General features: G+C 39.3%; 1 protein-coding gene across 2 annotated transcripts in view; it reads left to right on the forward strand.

Moving 5' to 3' along the window:
* PIK3C2G (phosphatidylinositol-4-phosphate 3-kinase catalytic subunit type 2 gamma) overlaps positions 1 to 17,723 on the forward strand; it is a 464,615-nt gene that overhangs the window by 83,149 nt on the left and 363,743 nt on the right. Inside the window, exons 6-8 of one of the 2 annotated variants that reach the window (XM_051850300.2) lie at positions 2,490 to 2,592; positions 12,103 to 12,170; positions 15,384 to 15,447. In XM_051850300.2, the coding sequence (XP_051706260.2) occupies positions 2,490 to 2,592; positions 12,103 to 12,170; positions 15,384 to 15,447 (235 nt within the window). Of the gene's footprint in view, positions 1 to 2,489; positions 2,593 to 12,099; positions 12,171 to 15,383; positions 15,448 to 17,723 lie in introns of both variants that reach the window. The other variant, XM_017343356.3, reaches the window with a different exon arrangement.

Below are 17,723 nucleotides of genomic sequence, written 5' to 3' on the forward strand. Positions count from 1 at the left end.
ATAGTATGGATATTTTAATGATATTTCTTTTAATCCATGAAAATAGATTTCTTTCAATTTTTTATGGGTGTGTGTGTCTTCTTAAATTTCTTTCATCAGAGTTTTCTAATTTTCATTTTATACTTGGTTAATTTTATTTTTAGAGTTTTTGGTGGAGTCTAAGTTTTTCCATAAAATCACATCACCTTCAGTGATAATTCTACTGTCTCCTTTCTTATTTGATTGTCCATTCTTTCTCTTGTCAATTGATCTGAGTAAGACTTCATGTTAAGTAGTGTTGATGAAAATGGACAACCTTGTCTTCTACCCCTCCTTAGAATAAACACTTTCCACTTTTCTATGTTCAGTATGATGTTGGCTGTGGTTTTATCACAGTAGTTTTATTGTGTTGAAATGCATTCCTTCTACATCTGATTTGTTGAGGGTTTTATCATGAAAGGATATTGAATTTTACTGAATGATTATTTTGTACCATTGAAAGGATCATGATTTTTGTCTTTAATGATGGGAAATTAAAGTATAAAGGTTTTTTTAAATTATTGTTTATATTTGTTGAATCTTCCTTGCATCCCTTGGATAAATCCCATTTTCTTCTGATATAAAATCTTTCAATGTGTTATTAGATTTGATTTGTTAGTATTTTGTTGAGAATTTTTACTCTATATTATCAGGGATATTTTCTGTGGTTCTTGGTAGCAGTAGGTTCTATAGCAGCTCTGGGCAAGGATGCTGAATGGCAGGTGTAGGTTACCGGTCATTTTCCAAGGGCTACCCTGGGTAAGGCAACTCCAACAAGCCCAAGTGGATGGGGCATAGCATAACTGGAAACAGCAGTGGGGTACCTGTCAGTGTCAAAGGCAATGCAGGGGCTTCTGGAGGTTGGGAAGCTCAGGACAGGGTGCCCACCATCTTCCCGGTGTCCTGAGTACATGGAGGGTCCTCCTGGCTGCTCTTGGAAGCTTCAGATATCTGAGATTCTCATGACAAGCTTCCTAGTTGCTTCTCAAAGCCCTAGAAAGATAGGTGGAGCCACCTGGATGCATCCTGGAAGCTTAGACAGGCCACCACTCAGGAAGGGCTGATGAGTTGCTGCCTGAGGCTGTGTGATGATTGGCATAATTATCCAGGAGCTTCAAAGGGGCTGTAGGTAGAAGGTGTTGCAATGTGCGGGGGACCTTTCTGTTCTGGAGGGCTAGGAACCCCAGGAAGGAAGACCCACTGGGGCAGCAACTCCACCACTTCCCAAGGCCCTTGGGTTGATGATGTATCAAGATCTCCCAATGCAGCCGCCGCCAGGTGGAGTAGGGCATAGCCGGACTGGGTGTTTCTCAGGGGTAATATAGCAGTCTGGATTTCCTGGAAACACCCAAAACTGGGCTCAAAGTCTTTGAAAGTTGCCAGCTTCTCCAGCAGAAAATATCTCAGGTGTCCATCATGTTGATGACTACAAGGAGGACTGCTGAGAGCCTCCTGCCTACTCTCTCCATGCCAAGCAAGTGCCTCAGGGTTCAGGGTTGGTGTGAACTAGAGTGGTAGGAGGGTGGAGCTGTGTGGCTGTGTCTCTGTGCTCCCCATGTCTCTGCCACATCCCCACTGCGCACAGTGCTGTGCCTCATGTTTTTAAATGACTAGAAGTCACAAGAGATACCAAAATGTAGTTATAAAGAAGACCATATCACAAAAGGCCTTCATTTCACAAAAGATTCAGATTTTGTCTAAAATAAAATGTTTCAAGATAATAATTCACTGTATTCATCATTTAATATGTGCTTGGCAAATATATACAGAAAAAAAGAGAGAAGAAGAAAGAAAAAGAAAATATAATTATGCACTAGAAAAAGCTGATATATGTAAGGATTTGTTTCTCCCTTTGATATACTTGCCAATTCTTTGATGTAGACATCACTACCCTGACTCTAAAGAGGAAATTATTGCTTCAGATAATTTTAGTCTAATTGTCTGCATGAGTTCATGGGTCTAGTATATCTGTCTCCAGAGACAGACATTTTGACTGCATCTCTCTGCTTCCTTGAGTCAGTGGATTCCACAGACATTGGTGGCCTCAGTTAGACCTCCAAGAAACATGGTGTCTTTGTTTTGAGAATGGCTTGAAAATTTGACTTTGAATATGAAAAGCAACCTTTTCATAAAATTCCCTTTCCAAAGTTGCCTAGTCATTTTCTACTTTATTTATGCACTTGAAAATAATTACAATATATTGTGTATCAGACACACATGGTGTGTTCAAAAATGCATATTATGAGTTTCAACAATTTTTTAACAAAGCAAATAGTCTAATTCCAATTTCTGTGAAATTTTTTTAAATACCCTCATGTACAAACTCACTAATACCTATCTACAAGTAAACTCAGAGTTTGCTTTTTACCGGACTAAGTTCTAAAAATAAAAGGAAATGAAGTCAGAGAGGAAAACACACACTTGGGGGCATTAGGGGAGGATATGACTATGTTCATTTTTTTCTCTTCCAGTGATCACTACTTGGGGAGTCACAAAATGTTTCAGAAAGATAAATCTGTTATTCAACTTCATCTACAGAAAAATAAGGAAACTCCAGGAAAATTATCTCGAAAGGTAAGCTTTTCTTAGCATAGTTTTCTATAACCCATTGCCAATTACAAATATATAGCTTAATGAATACATGTTCATTTGGGTATATTTTTGAAACATGTTGAAATATTTCATTTAAATACCTGTCAGCAATTTGAACTGAAGCAAGAACGTGTATGTATTACTACAACCTGACTGTTAGGATTGAATATATGTGTTCCCACAAAATCCAGGTATTAAATCTCTAATTCCAGCTGGCGCCGCGGCTCACTAGGCTAATCCTCCACCTTGCGGCGCCGGCACACCGGGTTCTAGTACTGGTCGGGGCGCGCCGGATTCTGTCCCGGTTGCCCCTCTTCCAGGCCAGCTCTCTGCTGTGGCCAGGGAGTGCAGTGGAGGATGGCCCAAGTACTTGGGCCCTGCACCCCATGGGAGACCAGGATAAGTACCTGGTTCCTGGCTCCTGCCATCGGATCAGTGCAGTCGCCGGCTGCGGCGGCCATTGGAGGGTGAACCATCCGCAAAAGGAAGACCTTTCTCTCTGTCTCTCGCTCTCTCACTGTCCACTCTGCCTGTCAAAAAAGAAAAAGAAAAAATTAAATAAATTAATTAATTAAAAAAAAATCTCTAATTCCAGGGCCGGTGCTGTGGCATAGTGGAGAAGGCCGCCAGCATCCCATATAGGTGCCTGTTCAATTCCTCAATTCCTAGCTATTCCATTTTCGATCCTGCTCTCTTCTGTGGCCTGGGAAAGCAGTAGAAGGTGGCCAAGTGCTTGGGCCCCTACAGTCACGTGAGAGACCTGGAGGAAGCTCCAGGCTCCTGCCTTTGGATAGGGTCAACCCTGGCTGTTGTAGCCTTTTGGGGAGTAAACTAGCAGATGGAAGACCTCTCTCTCTCTCTCTCTCTCTTTCTCTCTCTCTCTCTTCTTTCTGCCTCTGCCTCTGCTTCTCTGTAACTCTGCCTTTCAAATAAATAAATAAATCTTTAAAAAAAAAACCCTCTAATCTCCAAATGATATTATTATGAGGTGGTGGTCTTTGGGGGGTACTTAAATTTAGATGAGATCATGTAAACAGTGCCTTTATGAAATTTGTGCCCTGGCAGGATGAAAACAAACAGCTTGCTCTTTTTCCCATCCCTCTTCCTTTCTCTGTTTTCTCTTCATGCAAATAGAATTCAACAAGAAAGCAGCTGTGTGTACATCAGAAAAAGGGCCTTCAGCCTGGTTTGAACATTCCAGTGTCTGAAATCTTAAGAAGGAAGCTTCTATTCTTTGAGCCAGCAAATCTGTGATATTTTGTTATAGTAGCTAAGGCTTACTAATACAACTCAATAACAAACCTCTTTGAAAATTTGCTTTTAACAATGTCTGAAGGGCATCATGTTTATACTTTACAGGTGTCCACTTAGATATAATTGGAATAAAAATGTGAAAGGGAAATCATCAAAGTCAGAAAAATAATACAATCCTTGTTCTATTTGAAGACTGTTTATGTTGGTGTCAACACAGCTGTAATCAGAACATATTGACATTCACAATATATATATATATAAAGCCACCTAGAATAGATTACTGTGTTTTAATGGTTAAGTTTCATGCTGTTAGATGGAATTTTATTCCCTGTGTGCTGTCTTGAGTTATTTCCCATCCAAATTGTACACTATGCAGTGATCTTTGGGCAGTTTTTATTTGTAAAATCTTCCAATTACTGCTTTCAGCAAAAAAAAATACCTTGTCATCTCCTTGAGATAACAGTTTCAAGCATGTGATTCCTTTTTTTCTTCTACTGTGAGGTATTTCATCATAAAATATCAGATAGCATATTAGGCTGTAATATGTCTATGTGGATTAGAACATAATGAGGCCAAAAGAGAGTTGTTTAGAAATATCTTTTGGATCTGATTATTAACTCACTTGCTATTGAGCATTTCAGGGCTATGCATTGAAATCCCCACAAAGAAATATTGTGTTACTAAACCCTCAATATTAATAAGTGTTGAGGTCTTTCACATTGCCCCAGTCTTAAAGAACCAGTTGAGATCACTGTATTTCATCACAACACAGGGGAAACAGAGAAAATATATGATTCTAGTGTGCATGTTTCTAAAAAAAATCTCAATTGTATTAATTCATGAATGGTTAATATTGCAGTCCATATAAATTAAAATTTACTTTAAAATCCATTTAACTCCATTACTGTAATGTAATTTGTATTAAACATATATTTTATGTCTAGTTTTTTGTCACTTCTACCATATCCAACCTTCCTAACAATTATAGGAAGCAATACAGTTAAAAATAGTGGAACACAGTAACAAGGAGGTGTATAACTTTTCCAAGATTATAATCATGGAACTGATGAGAAGTGGAGCTTGGAGCTGATCCCAGTCATTCAGTCTTCAGAAGCCATGCATTCCTGTTCCCAACTTGTAAGGGAATCATACCTAGAGTGGACAGGCTACTCTCAAATATTTTAGATGTGAATTTTGTCTTTATCTCAAGTACATCTTTCTCTCAAGTACACTGGCATCCTTGTCCATTCCTGGGGCTGCATTGTGTGCTTGTCACCAGAAATGTCTGCTTTTCAGTATGTCATTTGCATCATACAGGATTAAGTTATATGTTTCTTTTTTGTGCTTTTTGATAACTTAACTCATGAACCTTTACTTCCTACAATAAATCACCAACGCTTGATTAATTTCGACAGAGTATAAATGCCATTTCTAATCCAGAACTATTTTTGATATTGATACTGTTGTTGAAAATTGTCAATATAGAGGTGAGTAGAAGCCAGTGATTGGCATCCCATATCTAAGTGCTGATTTGAGTCCTAGCTAAGCTGCTTCCTGTCAACTTCCTGCTAATGCATCCTGGGAGGCAGCAGATGATGCTCCAGTACTCAGGCCTCTGCCACCCATGAGGGAGACCCAGGTGCAGTTCCAGGCTCCTGCATTTAGCCTGGCGTGGTCCTGGCTGTTGCAGGCATTTGGAGAGTGAACCAGAGGATGGAAGATTCCTGTCTCTCTCTCTGTCTCTCTCTCTGCCATTCCAGTAGATGAAAATAAATGAACTTTTAAAGAAAAATGATAATATACCTAATGGCCAAGGTATTTCTATCCATTCCAATTTATTCAGTAGCAGTCACTGTGTAACTGCTATATACCAGCCCCTACACTAATGAGGAATTAGAGAAGTGAACAAAACCAACAAGATCGGCCAGCACCGTGGCTCACTAGGCTAGTCCTCCACCTGCAGCACTAGCACCCAGGGTTCTAGTCCAGGTTGGGGCGCCTGATTTTGTCTCGGTTGTTCCTCTTCCAGGCCAGCTCGCTGCTGTGGCCCAGGAAGGCAGTGGAGGATGGCCCAAGTGCTTGGGCCCTGCCCCCGCATGGGAGACCAGGAGGAAGCACCTGGCTCCTGGCTTCGGATTGGTGCAGTGCGCCAGCCATGGCGGCCACTTGGGGGGTGAACCAATGGAAGGAAGACCTTTCTCTCTCTCTCTCACTGTCTAACTCTTCCTGTCAAAAAACAAAAACAAAAACAAAAACAAAAAACCGAAAAAAAACAACAAGATCAGCCCCCAGTGAGCTTAGTGCTCAGGGGCTTCATGTTACTTCTAGTGAGGGAGCCATGGCAACAACAACATGGAACACAAGAAAGGCATTCGTGTTTCCATCTCACCAAGTCCAGACTCCTTCAAAATGCTTTAGCATCATATTCCAAATGCAAATCCCAAATGCAAGACTGAAGGCAAAGACCTCATCCTTCATTAAAATCTTTAAGGCTTTACTTCCAGGAAGTACAATAAGTACTTTATATAAATAAAATCTAAAAAAATTTAACAAATATTTATATAACCCTTTTTGCATGCCGTATAGAGTTCTTGCCTTCAAAGATATCGTATAATAAAGGAAGTCTTAATAAGCCCAATCAAATTCAGAATTATATCTTAGAAAACACATTTACAGATTGTTAATTTGTTCATCAAGCAAATAATAACTGAGCATCTGCAATTCTAGATACTGGTGAAACAGAGATGAACAAGACTCTTCAGCACATGATCCAGACTGTAGATATCGCATCCTAATAAAGAGATATAAGATATTAGCCAATCCCAATAGAGATGTGCTTTCAAAGAAAGGATAGTGATGCTCTGAGGCTCGGAGTTTGGGGAACCTGATGCAGGTGAATATGAGAGGCTCATGGTAGTGCTTGTTTTTATATCTGAATCCACAGGTTAATGAGCTACTGCAACAAGACTTAGAAAAACAGATTAAAAAATAATTTTATTTTGATGTAAAAATAATATTTTTAATAATAGATTAAAATATATTTTAATAATTTAATAATAGATTAAAATATGAATTATAAAAAATTAACTTAGATTTAAAATTATTTGTACCAAACTAAACTCAGACTTTTAATGTTATTTTTCCATGACCTTTTTCAAGTAGCCACATGTAGGCCCTGCTCTGATCGTAAGAAATGAGGAGTATTAAATTTACTAATTTGGAATCTTGTGTAAAACAGAGATCCTGATTTCCAATTGCTCAACTGAAATATTCACTCAGGCAAACTATTAAATCTCTGCACCTTAATTTCTTCTTCCAGGCTGGTTCCGTGGCTCACTAGGTTAATCCTCCGCCTTGTGGCGCCGGCACACCGGGTTCTAGTCCCAGTCAGGGTGCCGGATTCTGTCCCGGTTGCCCCGCTTGCAGGTCAGCTCTCTGCTGTGGCCAGGGAGTGCAGTGGAGGATGGCCCAAGTGTTTGGGCCCTGCACCCATGGGAGACCAGGAGAAGTACCTGGCTCCTGCCTTCGGATCAGCGCGGTACGCCGGCTGTGGCGGCTATTGGAGGGTGAACCAACGGCAAAAGGAAGACCTTTCTCTCTGTCTCTCTCTCTCACTGTCCACTCTGCCTGTCAAAAAAAAAAAATCTTCTTCCAAAAAAATATGTGAAAATAGTAGAACCTACCTGATACAGCTTTAATGAGAATGTAATTGAGAAACACCAATGAAGAGCTTAAGTCAGTCTCTATGCCTAGTCAGAAATAATTACTGATGTTATAAAGCCATGGTGTCAGCTCTTTCAGGATGGCCCAATCTATTTCTGTATTTTACTGTTAAAGACTCTATGAGTTTGTTAACATTAATTTGCATTTAAGCACTCTTTTGCTATTTCTATACATTTTTATATTTTATATTAGCTACCACATGTAAGAGAAAACATATGTTTGTATTTTGGGGACTGGCTTATTTCACTAAATATTATGACATTTATTTATTTATTTATTTGTCAGGCAGAGTGGATAGTGAGAGAGAGAGAGACGGAGAGAAAGGTCTTCCTTCTCCGTTGGTTCATCCCCCAATGGCTGCTGCGGCCGGCGCACAGTGCTGATCCGAAGCCAGGAGCCAGGTGCCTCTCCTGGTCTCCTATGCAGGTGCAGGGCCCAGGCACTTGGGCCATCCTCCACTGCCTTCCTGGGCCACAGCAGAGAGCTGGCCTGGAAGAGGAGCAACCGGGACAGAATCCGACGCCCCAACCGGGACTAGAACCCAGTGTGCCTATTCCGCAGGCAGAGGATTAGCCTAGTGAGCTGCAGTGCCAGCCAGTATTATGACATTTAAACACTTAAAAATTTGCTCATGATATTGATAATATTGAGAGATATAGAAGCTGATATGTTGTATCCAAATAATGTTTATATGGGCATACCAGGATTTTGTTTGTTGATATATCAATGATTTCATATATAACAACTTCTGTTGCAAACTTTTAATACCCATAAGATCAGGGCAAATTAAGCTATCAATTGCCAAGCCCATATGTGATAAAAAAAATAAAAATAAGTTTTATAAATTTAAAATAAGTTTTATACAATTTTCTTTCTGAGATAAATGTGGTGTATTGATCACCTTAACTGAGATCTTTGTCAACTTGTGATTCTTCTTTCTTCACTACCTGTATTTTAAATATTTTACTTTTAATTTATTTATAAAATTATATACATGCATATGTATAAGAACATAGTGAATTTTATCTCTTGATTTCATTTTTAAAGGGGTGTACAAATTCTCTGATTTTTCAGAATCTCTCCTGTGAACCAAATATTTATGAGCAATTCTTCAAAATATTATATTTCTAATAAATAAAAAATGGTAAATAAAAATAGTAAATACAATAATAGTAAATAAAAAATAAAAAAATCACTGGTGGTTATATTTTTACATAATAATATGAATGTAATGGTTATTATATTATTTAATTTATTGATATTACTGCCTTTCAGTAGATACTTTGGAGTTTTCTGATTACAAAAGGCATTTCAAAGTTTAATTCATTTTTATGACATTTCTAGTTTAAATTTGATTATATTATGCTGAAATGTTATAATTTAATTCTTGTTCCAAGGGATTATTCGTGAACCAAATTGACAGTCTTTAGAAATCACTCCAGATTTCGAGATTTTAGAAGTCACAAATTGATTAAATGTGATATAAATGACTGAATCTCCTTTTTTTAAACTTTGTTCTGTTTTCAAGCTCTCTCAAGTATGTTCAAAAATATTGCCAAAATTATCATATAAAGCAAGATTTTCTTCTGGCTCAGTAGAATATTCACAGAACATTTATAGCAATAGATTATTGTATGGGGAAAAATGGTGCTTTTAGCCTTCTCCTTAAAACCAAGGTATGACTATCAACTTTGGAAAACAGTAAATTGCATGGTATATTCCATGGACAATTTTTGAGATGTCTATAGTCTTTGTAGATATTTTTTTCCTAAGGATTTATTTATTTGTTTATTTGAAAGGCAGAATGACAGAGAAAGAGGGATAGACTGAGTGAAAATGAGAGGGAGATGGAGAAATAGAGAGAGAATTTTCAATTTGCTGATTTACTCTTCAAATCCAGCAATAGAGAGGGCTGAGCTAAACTGAAGCCAGGAGCCTAGAACTCCATCCAGGTCTCCCCTGTACTTGGCAGGATCTCATTACTTGAGCCATCACTGCTACCTTCCCGTGTGCTAAGGCAGATCAGAAACACAGAGTACTTGGGACTGGAACCAGTCAGCCTGATAGGATGCAGGTATCCCAGGCAGTGGCTTAACCCACTGTGCCATAACCCCTGCCCCTTGAAACAACTTTTCAAGAGCCAACGTTGTGGCACAGTGGGGTAAGTTGCCACTTGGGATGCACAGATCCCATATCTAAGTACTGGTTCGAGTTACAGCTGCTGTGCTTCCAATTCAGCTACCTGCTCATGTACACAGAAGGGCAGCAGTTGAGAGCCCAACCGTTTGAGTCTCTGACACCCACGTGGGAGACCAGATGGATGAAGTTCTAGGTTTTTGACTTCTGCTTGGCCTAGCTCTGGCTGCTGCAGATATTTGGGAAGTAACCAGTGGATAAAAGATACCTCTCTCTCTCTCTCTCTGTCTCTCTGTCTCTCTCTGTCTCTCTCTCTGTCTCTCTCTCTGCCTTTCAAGTAAATAAATAAACCTCTTTTCGGGAAAAAAAGGTCTAGCTAATGGAAACATAACAAAGACCAGTTTTATCCCAAATATCTCTGCAAACCAAATAACGTGATTTTACCATTAAGCATGATTTTGCTTTACAAAAGTATACAAGTAATTATATTATTTATGCACTTGATTTGGTTTAAATTTTAAAGAAGGCAAGTGTCAAGCATTATGTTAAAATCCTACGTCTTCTCTTGACCTGTTTTTCACTTTCTATTTTCTCTTCCCATTTACCATCCTTCCCATGCCTTAAGTCTTGCTTTCTCTGAATCAAAAAGAAACTTGTCTGCCACCACTTATTTTCCATTTCAGCAATCCTACTGACTCCATCTGTAAGTTCCCAGAGAGAAATCACATCCTCATGTTTCTACAAAGTATTTCTTTCTAACAACGTGCACTCAAAGTCCTGTTTTGTAGTCATGACCTAGTTCTTTCCATGTAACTTAGTTTCTTTCTTCATCTTCCCCAAACAAACCAATATAAAAATTAATTTACCTTTGACCTTAAGGCATATAAAGGTTTGGTTTTCTTCTGATGTTTTCTGTCAGTAACTGTAATGGGCAGTTTAAAAAATAGATTGTGTGTGTACTGACACACAAGATAAAATACACCCCAGACACTGGGGAACCCATTCCCCTCTCAAACCTACTGCCACCTTGTGGTGAAATAGTGCAACTGTGATAGATTTGTTTTTCATTCTCTGTACACCAGGTTTTCATGAATGTCTGTTTCAGAAAGGCTATTCACATCTTTAAGGGAGTGTCTGTGTGTCTGTGTGTGTGTTTGTGCCTGTGTGTATGTGTGTGCATGTGTGTGTGCGTATGTGTGTGTGTGTGCACGTGCCTGCATATAGGCCATAGGACTTACATTTTAAGACATATTACACCGGGAGAAAACACAACACCAACTAATAACTCCTAATAACTCCTGGAACTTATCCTGCTGGTTCTTGTCATTCAGGAGCATAATTTAGTGCTTGTAAAATAGAAAGTGTGGGGAGCAACTCGGACTAGACTAAGTTACTGGAATTAAGACTTATTCTATGCATCTGCTCTCCCACAATATGGCGCTGAGAAGGGAGCAACAACTTCTATGCAGCTGCCTCTCGCCAACTTGATTGACTGAGCTGCAGGAGCTGATCTTGCTCCTGATTGGAGGAGAGCAGCGTACTCGGCGTGTGGGTAGCAGAGTTGGGATTGGTGGAAGAGGACTATAAAGGAGGAGAGAGACAACATGCACCAGGAACATCTATCTGAAGGAACACCTGAGCAGCCCCCGAGAGAGCCGGCCGGCGGTGTGCCGCTCCCCTGCGGAAGTGGGGAAAGTGGCCGGGGGAACCGCCCTTCCACGGAGGTGGAAGGGACGGCAGCCAACCCAGGAAGAACCAGCAGCAAACCCGGGGAGGGCCGAGCAGACAAAAGAACAGCGCAGGGTCCTGTGTCGTTCCTCCGCGAAGAGGGGGAGCGACATAATGGTGCCGTGACTCGGATATGAAGCCTAGGCAGGGTTTAGTGTCGTTCCTCCATGAAGAGGGGGAGCAACAAGAAAGCTTTCATTTTGGCAGCAAAAATATGGTGAAGTGATATATGGAGCAGTTCTTTATATATCTGCAGACCATACGGCAAAATATTCAGTCATATACTGCTATGAGGTATCCAGCCTAAATGTAAAAAGCCCCAAAGGCGCATGTGTGTAAGGAGATCTGGTGTCTGCAAAGCTGCCTTCTTATTTACTAGGAAAAGATGACATTGACTTTGGTGATGCTAGGATTTTTTAACTGTCCTTTAGGTTTATCAACAAAAGCCCAGCTTTCTGTCTCGTTGTTGAAGTCAAGGTTTATGCAGTTAACGAGAATCTGGTGAGCTCTTAAGACAAAGAATAAAAATGATGAATGAGGATTATCAAAAGAGGTGGGGAGAATGACAGCAGGAAGTTACAGACCTATTTTTATCTGGTACTCATTCCTAGTCATTCTGTAAATATTAATTTATTCTATTGTCTACAGCAGGAAGATGACCACAGTCGGTTTAATCTGAACCAACTTCTAGAGTTTATGCATATTTGGAAAATATCCAGGTAAGACATTTTTACTTCTATTCCAAGACAACTTCTGACTGATCCTCAAATCACAATATTTTTTAGTTGATTATGAAAACTGTCCTTTCGTTAGTACAATGAAAGCTATTGTACCTTTAACAGATTACATTCTTTGGCAAATTCTGTTAGTAATTATCTGTTCTTCACAGTTATTCAGATATATTTGAAGAGATGCTAACACCTTTCAGAACAATCTAACATTCATTTAAAAATATGCCAGCTGATGCTTAATACATTTTCAACAATTCCTTTTCTCATTCATTTTGTGAATTTGGTTCTGCATGTGTCACTAAGCTCTTTGTAAAACTGCATTTCCATACTTTGAAAGTCACTATCTTCTTCTTTTAATTCCTCTGGAACTTCCTGAAAATAATTGGTATATCATCAACAGGTGAGTGTGAATTCAAATTAGAAAATCCAAGTGACAGTAAATGAACATCTCCTAATTAATTATTATATATAAATGCATGCACACATTATTTGTAAGAATAGACCCATCAGGAAACTAAACTGAGAAAAGACATCCATGCTACAGTTTGGGTATATCTCATATTAAATTGTTCTGAGATGAACCAGCAAAAAATATTGTGTGGGAGACATATGTCATAAATTTGTAAAGGAAAACCCGATAAAAATGAACTAAAATTATTTTAATGACTATTTATAATACTTATCACTTTGCACAGTCATTATACACTTTGCATACATTATCTCTTTTAATTCTCCCTAAAATCCTAGGCCAATATATGTTACTCTACTTCAGAATCAGTGAAATTGAAGTTCTGTGTGGTTAAATAATTTGCCCAAGGCCATGCAGGTCATTACTGGAAGTGCTAAAATCAAGTCTGTCTGGATTGTGCAAAGACCATATTTTCTCAATAAACTAGTATTTTTTCCATGTATTCCTCTCTTCTCCTCTCCTCTACTTCCCCCAACATCAAAATATTGCCTCACACCAAAAAAAATCATAAAATGGCCAGGACTAGAAAGGACTTTAGACATAATTTAATCCAAATGTGCATTTAATAGCTAACTACAATGATCAGATGCAGATTCCTGTCAACGTAGTATATTATTAAAGGCTGTGATTTCCTTTTTCCATAATAAGTTTAAGGAAATAAGAGTTACAAAGAGAGAGATCAAATATGATACAATTTTAAAAGGTAAAAATATATGGAAGACAAAGGACTATCTGAACTGATTTGTTAGAGAGGTGGTATGACCTTTAAAGTGCCTGCTAACTGGGGTAAGGAGAGTCAAGAAGCAGAGGCTGTAAGAAGATACTTAGAGCAGGAAGTTCTCATTGTCCTCTTGTGTTATCCCTACCATTGCCTAAGGCTTTGCAGAAGTCTGATGACCTTGGCCACTGGGCAGGGACAAGTGTCTTCAGGGATGAATCAGGGCAAAGCAAATGTTCTGCTGCAATGAGGAGCAGAGGAAAACTGTAAGAAGAAGCCTTGCTCTGACTTCAGTTCATTCCCCCTTTCCCCCCAGCCCTCCAGTAGAACCTCAGTGCAGTGGACACCAATGGATGTGTTTGTGTGTGCCTGCATGTGTGTATGTGTGTGTGTGTGTTTGTGTATGAGAGAGAGAGAGAGAGAGAGAGAGAGAGAGAGAACCTCCCAACACTGTTTCTCTATAAATTAAAAAAAAAAAAGCAACAGGAAGCTCAAGAATTTTGTTGGCCTGCGCCCAAGTAAGTACTTACGTTTTTTTATTAATTTTATTACTTTATTTGAAAAGCAGAGAGACAAAGTTCTTCCACCTGCAGTTTCGCTACCCAAATGCCTTTGATAGCTACATCGGAGTCAAGATGAAGCTAGGATCCAGATATCAATCTGGGTCTCTCATGTGGCTGGCAAGGACCCAGCTGCTTGAACCATCACCAGCTGCCCCCTAAGGTGCACATTCGCAGGAAGCTGGAATAAGGAGCAGAGCTGGGACTCCAACCCAGCTCTCTTATAGGGGATGTGGGGTGGCTTAATCACTGTGCCAAATGCCAGCTCCCACACAGATATTTCAAGCTACAGCCATGACTGAAGCCAAGTTACCAACTCTCACTGAGTTAGTTCTGTTTCCACATCCGTTGTGGTCTGAACCCTACCTCTTATCTTTCTGAGCTGCTATGCAGTGTAAATCTTCCTACCCCTCGATTGACTTTTTCTTTAAATTTATTTGACAGGTAGAGTTACAGACAGAGAGAGAGAGAGAGATGGAGAGAAAGGTCTTCCTTCCGTTGGTCCCTACCCCCCAAATGGCCATTATGGCTGGCGCTTCCCCAATCTGAAACCAGGAGCCAGGTGCTTCCTCCTGGTCTCCCATGCAGGTGCAGGGGCCCAAGAACTTAGCCCATCCTCCATTGCCTTCCCGAGCCACAACAGAGAACTGGACTGGCAGAGGAGCAACTGGGACTAGAACCTGGAGCCCATATGGGATGCCGGTGCCACAGGCAGAGGATTAACCAAGTGAGCCACGGTGCCAGCCCTCCATTGACTTTTGTCTTTCAACTGGCAGATGGGCTCCTGTAACAGTGATCATGTCACAGAGTGAGAAGGCAGTCACTAGAAATAGATTGATGCAATGTAAATGTTTTGGGTTGGGAAACTGATTAGGCAATTTAATTCAAGAAATGTCAAGACAAATAAGAAGGTGATGTAATTGTGTTTGGGAAAATAATTTTGAACAGTGAAGCCCAAATCACATGTATTCTAGCTAAGCATAAATAAATAGATTCTGAAAATAAGAAATACTTAGGGAAGAAAAATGCAGAGGCTTAGTGTCAGAGGCAACTCTATCAATTATAAATATATGCCATTAATTCTGAATGAAATTCTCTATGAGATTTTGCATATTTAACTTTTCTTGATGTCAGTGTTTGCCATTATCTGCTTATGACTCCCTTCACAACTTATAGTGTGAATTGAGAGTAGTTTTATATAATAATCAAGACTGAAAGGCTTTGTTAATCTGTCATGATTTCTTTGGAATTATTAAATTTCCAAATATTTTTAATGCCTATCAAGTTCTAGAAACTTGATAATGCTCCCAACTGAAATATTTTTAAAACTATGTCAATAGTAATTCTTTTTATAGTATTCTTGCTATAGAATCATAGGCAAAATAGAGATGTTTGTGCTAAATGTAAGTTCTTCTATGCAATCTTAACACAGTTTTTATTTTTTTTTCTTCCAGACAGTGCCTTTCAACAGTAATAAAAAAATATGACTTCCACCTGAAATGCTTATTGAAAACCCAGGTACTAACTCATTATTTCCTCCTTTAATTCAATAAGCATGTTTAGAGCAACCGCTGTTTTTCCAGAATTTCTTAAGTTTTTGAAGATACATATCATGGAAAAGTATTGACAAGTAAGAAGATATTTGCAGTAAATGTCACAGACCTCTGTGTACACAGGACATATAAGATTGAATGACCGATTTTACCCATTTGAACTGAATATTGAAAAACAAGTTTATGCTTTACAGTCAGAAAAGAAGCAGTGTGAAGAAAGGTGGGGAGTACAGATAACTTTCAGCAAAGAACAACAAGAACGGAGCCAAAGAGCCAGGAAACAGCCTCGTGTGATTAAGAAATTATGTGAAATTTAGAATGGCTACAATCAGAGTTCAAGATGAGAGCCTGGAAAGAGATCAGACAAAAGGGGCAGACAGGCCAAGTTATTATAGGATTTTATGGACATTTTATGGCCAATTTAATGATTTTCTAATTATCAGCTGATGACATGGGGCCATTACTCAAGGTTGTACATGACTGATGATGATGAGAGGAGCATTCCATTAGCCCAAAGAGATGATGAGGGCGTGGACTAATCCTCTAGTATAGGGATGGAGATGAGGTGACATAATCAAAGCAGGTACAAATGTGCAATTTACATGATTTGGTGGATGACTGTGGCTAATACAGGAAAGAGGTGCCTAGAATAACTCCAGATTCCCGACTGCTGACTGATTTCCTGGAGACAACAATTCACTAAAATAAGTGAAAAGAGGAGAAGCTTGCTTGATGGATTCTGTTAAAAGTGAGTGGGATTCGGTTACCTGTTGGGCATCCGAATAATGATGTCCATTAGGCAGAGCACTTCCTGCATCTTCTTACTCCGGAGAAGAGTTGATCTCCCACAGATGAAACATCACATTATTACAGGAAATTGTGTGAATTAGAGAAGCGAAGCATCTTTCTGCACTAAATAATTCACCCTCAGCTGGCTGTTCCTAATAGTAATGAGCATTAAAGAGATATGAAAATAATAAATTATATTTCTTGATATCGATACCAAATGTTATGTGAATTCCAAACAAACAAGTAGACATGGCGTTGACAAATGCGGGCTTCATATTACTTTCCAAGGTGCGATCTTCTCATTTTAATTTTGCTTTTCTTCCTTGGGTATGGCCTGAGTCTGGAAGCTTCAGATGTGAAAAGAATCCACAATTATATTGTTTTAAGTCTCATAAAAGTGTCATAATGACTACCTCTCTGAACTCAGGTCTTCAAACTTTTGAAAATTGCTTTTTTTAAAAAGATTTATTTACTTATTTGAAAGGCAGAGTTAAAGGGAGGCAGAGGTAGAGAGAAACAGTCTTACATCCATTGGTTCGTTCCTCAAATGGCTACAAGGAGCCAGGAGCTTCTTTTGGGTCTCCCATGCAGGTGCAGGGACCCAAGGACTTGGGCCATCTTCATCTGCTTTCCCAGGGCATAGCAGAGAGCTGGGTCAGAAGTGGAGCAGCCGAGACTAAAACAGGCGTCCATATGGGATGCCAGCACTGCAGGCAGTGGCTTTACCTGCTATGCCACAGTGCCAGCCCCATGTCACTAGTAACCAAGAAAAGACAATTTAAAATAATACAATAATCTCATTTATTTCTTATAGTAAGAAAAGTATTTAAAGATTTATATCATGCAGTGGAGTAGGGTGGAGAAACAGTGGGGTTGGGAATTCTAGCAGGCAATGCTTGTGTAATTTCATTTGGGGAAATTTACAGAAATGGCTGTTCATCTCTAAGGAGGGACCGAGTATGATCTAGACATACATACTGACCTAGAGGAATGTGCACAGTGCATAATTAAATAAATGCAGCGATGTGTCAAGTCCTCATAGCCGCTGAATGGCAGGGGTCCGAGTGTATCTGCCATTGCCAGGTGAATAAAGCAGAGGGGAGCACATGAACACAGTTACATAGAAAGGCATGCGTTCTGCCTCAGTGTAGAAAAAGTGCAAAAAGGTGCGCCCAACCTGGCTGTTTCCTTTTATACTGGTATATTATTTGACTTAAAAAAACGAATGGCCTTCTTAGTATAGAACTTGATTCTTGGGGCACGTTAAAATTTCAGTCTAAATCATTTTTATCTCTTAACTATGGCTAAAGATACATTTGAGATAATGGTAACATGCTTGTGAGTGAATTTCAATTATTTCAATGTTTCAGCACTATTTGTGTGTTATAAGCACCTTTCCCCCACTACACTTTTTGTGAATTTGTAACAATTCTTAATTTCTAAATTTAGAAA

The sequence above is a fragment of the Oryctolagus cuniculus genome, chromosome 9 (assembly GCF_964237555.1).
Source record: "Oryctolagus cuniculus chromosome 9, mOryCun1.1, whole genome shotgun sequence".
NCBI classification, from domain to species: Eukaryota; Metazoa; Chordata; class Mammalia; order Lagomorpha; family Leporidae; genus Oryctolagus; species Oryctolagus cuniculus.